General features: G+C 55.5%; 1 protein-coding gene across 1 annotated transcript in view; it reads right to left on the bottom strand.

Moving 5' to 3' along the window:
• The window catches only part of LOC105532782 (spermatogenesis-associated protein 31A6-like), a 2,137-nt gene extending 674 nt beyond the window's left edge, over positions 1-1,463 (bottom strand). Inside the window, exons 1-2 of the mRNA XM_011971064.1 lie at positions 1,407-1,463; positions 117-1,152 (exon numbers count right to left, since the gene is read on the bottom strand). Of these exons, the coding sequence (XP_011826454.1) occupies positions 117-1,037 (921 nt within the window). The 5' untranslated portion in view covers positions 1,038-1,152; positions 1,407-1,463. The remainder of the gene's footprint in view (positions 1-116; positions 1,153-1,406) is intronic.
• Between the last annotated feature and the right edge of the window lie 219 nt (positions 1,464-1,682).

Genomic DNA, 1,682 nt, shown 5'->3' with positions numbered 1-1,682 from the left:
GGCCGGAATTGGGGTGTGGATGAAATAAAGGGTTGGGACTCGGGCCCCAGATGGGACAGGGGCTGGGCCTGGAAAAGCAGTGGGGACATTGTAGTCTCCCTTTGAATTGGGCAGACATTGGAAATTCCATTGAACAAGAAAGGAGGAGACTGTAAAGTGTAAGACCTTTCAGTGACCCAGGCATTAGCCACCAGGGATTCGCTGTGCAGAGAGGGGAGGCCCCAGAAAAGCTGGCTATAATTCTTCTGAAAACTTTCCTGCAAGATCCTAGGATCTGAGAGCTTCTGAGGACTGGGCAGCTGTTTCGAGTTCTTGCCCATGTTCCAGAAGGGTTTTGGGGTTGTGGGGTCCTGCTCAGCATCCAGTGATTTAACCAAATTCCCCAAAGAATTCAAGTGCTTTTCTGGGCTCATTTGTTTTGGAAATGATCCATCGTTTTCTTTTTCCTCCGAAATGTTGACTTTGGCTCTTTCTATGACTTGTCTACCCATGACATTCTGGCCATCAGAGTTGAGTAAAAACGGGCTACCAGCTTCCATCTGACAGGTCTCTGGTGGGTGGCGGGAAAGATGATCTTGCTGGACTGATGAGTTGAAGACGCACCAGGTTCTGGTAGTCTCCTGCCACCAGGAGAAGGTAGAAACTTGACTGTTTGAGCCGCCAAGGCCTGAGATGGCTGGGACAGAAGCCGTCAAATCCTTACACAGAGACAAGCTTTGAGGGACGGCGCCCAGTGGAAGTGCCACTGAGTCACAGTGAGATGGAATTATCAGAGTGGAGTCCCGCAGGGGAAGAGCAGGGAAAGCTTTCGGAGGAGACGGACTATCAGAGGTGTGTGGTGGGTGAGGGAAAAGTGCAGGTGGCTCGGGTGAGGGGCTTTCTGGGGGAAGGGAAGGTTCTGGTGCCTGGGAGGCACTTAGGGAGGAGACTGAAGTGGTCATTGGGCCTGGTGATGGGGTGGAGGCCAGATCCTGAGGATGCTTGGTTCGAGGATCTGGGGAAGCTAACGGGGAAAGCATGGGAGCAGCATCTTCCATAGACTCATGAGAGGACCGGGAGGCTCCATCAGGTGCTCTTTTGCCCACCTCACCTGGGGGGTCTGGACCGGAGAGCTGACCAAAGTCACCTTTGTCAGGGTGTGGCCCCAGGAGGCTGCAGGAGACAGGAGGCACAAGTTGCAGCCAGGACCAGGTAGGGCCAGGGGCAGAGTGGGAGCTCGGGTCACAGCCCCTCCACCACCCCACATCCTGACTGCCCAATTCTCCTGCTACCCCTTGCCCCAAGGTTTTACTCCCATCCTCTGTCCCTGTGGTCTCCCCATCCCAGGTCAGCTCCAGGCTGCCTATGGCCCTGGGGTCACATCCTAGCCCTGGTAGGAAGGATGCAGGGAATGGGAAGTGCCTCACCTCTGCAGTTGTGAAAACAGGTCCCAGGTTTCCTCCAGGCCTCTCGGGCGCGGTCTACAAGCTGGAAATCAGGAGACTGGGTGAGGGCAGTGCAGGAGGGGCCTGGGATCTCACAGGAGGATGAGTGCATGTTTCTTTAGGGAAGACCATGGGGAATTAGACCCTGGAACCCGCACATCTGTGTCCAGAGCCACATGGCCCCGAGGGTAATAGCAAGGCATGGCGGGCAGGGCTTTGTCATTCACAAAGGGCTTCCACACACGGACCCCCCCACCC

The sequence above is a fragment of the Mandrillus leucophaeus genome, unplaced genomic scaffold, assembly GCF_000951045.1.
Source record: "Mandrillus leucophaeus isolate KB7577 unplaced genomic scaffold, Mleu.le_1.0 Scaffold984, whole genome shotgun sequence".
In the NCBI taxonomy this organism is placed as follows: domain Eukaryota; kingdom Metazoa; phylum Chordata; class Mammalia; order Primates; family Cercopithecidae; genus Mandrillus; species Mandrillus leucophaeus.
Note: the sequence above shows the minus strand (reverse complement) of the source record. Positions and strands in the feature narration are given on the sequence as shown.